The sequence below is a fragment of the Hipposideros armiger genome, unplaced genomic scaffold, assembly GCF_001890085.2.
Source record: "Hipposideros armiger isolate ML-2016 unplaced genomic scaffold, ASM189008v1 scaffold_619, whole genome shotgun sequence".
Taxonomy (NCBI): domain Eukaryota; kingdom Metazoa; phylum Chordata; class Mammalia; order Chiroptera; family Hipposideridae; genus Hipposideros; species Hipposideros armiger.
The window spans coordinates 548,285-549,978 of record NW_017731969.1 but is presented as its reverse complement, the minus strand read 5'-3'; the positions used below and the strand labels follow the sequence as shown (position 1 = coordinate 549,978).

Below are 1,694 nucleotides of genomic sequence, written 5' to 3'. Positions count from 1 at the left end.
TCTGTCACAAAAATAGCATCAAGTTCTTTACAGGAGATGTTTTTGGCTACCACGGATACAGTTTTGCCAATCTTGGAGAGCATGAATTTGTAGAGTAAGTGTCGGGAGAGGAGGAGAGAACATAACATTTTCAAAGTATAGATTTATTCACTGATAGGAACCGAACTGTTTAAGAAAAGTATTTTACTGTAACACTTAGAACCTATGCAAACCAATTCATTAATAGTTTAGGATACATAGATGTGTGTTCAGAACTGTAGAGGTGGCCTCTGCCTTCCAAAATCATGGTCTAATCTAAAGCATAAAGAAAGCAGAGTTCTAGGCAATCAGAGTACACCAACCACCTGGGGATTTGGTCAGTCGGGACTTCAGAGGGTGAAGCACACTTTCTATTTAGGGAAGACTTGCTTGGATTGGACACATTTGTTGCCCAGCTTGGGCGTTTTCAGGTTGAGAAATAGTAAAAGGAATACGAAATAGTTAGATGGAGGCACACTCAGCCAAAGTCTACCTTGGAAAAGCTCCAAGGTCCGGAGGCTGGTCTGGTGCAACAAACAGACCTATCCCCTGGTTTTGAACATTGTGGTTGCAGACTGTGGTAACTCACATGATGAGACCTGCAGTGTTTTGAACTTGTAGTTTCTAGATGAACTATGAAAGATGATATTGTAAATCTATATGAGTTGGGTTTCTGGCTGTAATTTTCTGACCACTGTCCTGCCCTCCTCCCCCTGTGAGAAGTAAAGAGAGACCCTGCTGTGGCAGGTGGAGCTTCCTACCAAGAGTGGAGAACTGCTTTCTTTAGTTCAGCTTCTTAGACAAGGCACTGAAATTTCTCTGGTCTGCAGGTTTTTGAAGTAGAAAGAAACAAAAAGTTTAATTGGAATTTTAACTCAACATTAATTGGTAACATTGAGTAGACAGAAAATAAATAAGGTTGGACGATTTAGAGAAATATGATCGAACTAATAAGTACTTGATTTGTACCCTAACATGTATTTTATTTTTTCAGATTAAGAAATTTTAGTTCGAACTGATCAAATCAATGACAAAATAGCATCATAGTAAAGCCCTACTCCACCATTTTGACCAGCAGTCCTCTGGTCTGCAAGTTTCTTGCCTGTAAAATTGAGATGGGGGAAGGAGCAACATGTTCAGGATCTCTTGTAACTCTAATAACTAGAGAATTCCAGTTTTTTTGGCACGTTATGAATGGATAAGTTATAGTAGAGAAAAACAGTCCAGATTATTTTAATACGAGTTCCCCATGGCAGAGGGGAGGAATTCAGTTTGGCTATTTATTTCATGATTCAAGTGGAACATTCACAAAGTTCACCGAGAGCTTGCTAAGCAGTGCACTAAGCGATATATGTTATTTCTCTTCTTACAAGCATCCTGTCAGGGATTGTTACTCCTATATAGTGGGTAACTGGCTTACTAGGTACTCGATGGCTGAGCTGGGATTTGAACGCAGACCTGTCTGACTCCAAAGCTTTTGCTCTTAACCACCATCCTATTCTGTGAGCTGGTGATGCTCTTTTTGTTCTAATGGCATGATTCCTAGGGCAGAACTGGATTCCTTTCCTTGTCATCCTCTAGGGAGAAAACTAAAGTTGCCAAAGTTAGCCAAGGAGTAGAAGATGGACCTGATACCAAGAGAGCAAAACTGGATTCATCTGAGACAACTATGGTCA

The 1,694-nt window shown here is 40.3% G+C and overlaps 1 protein-coding gene across 1 annotated transcript in view; it reads left to right on the top strand.

Moving 5' to 3' along the window:
* Nucleotides 1–1,694, top strand: part of SAE1 (SUMO1 activating enzyme subunit 1) — a 74,004-nt gene that overhangs the window by 26,129 nt on the left and 46,181 nt on the right. The window contains exons 5-6 of the mRNA XM_019625240.1: nucleotides 17–94; nucleotides 1,600–1,690. Coding sequence (XP_019480785.1) covers nucleotides 17–94; nucleotides 1,600–1,690 — 169 coding nt within the window. The remainder of the gene's footprint in view (nucleotides 1–16; nucleotides 95–1,599; nucleotides 1,691–1,694) is intronic.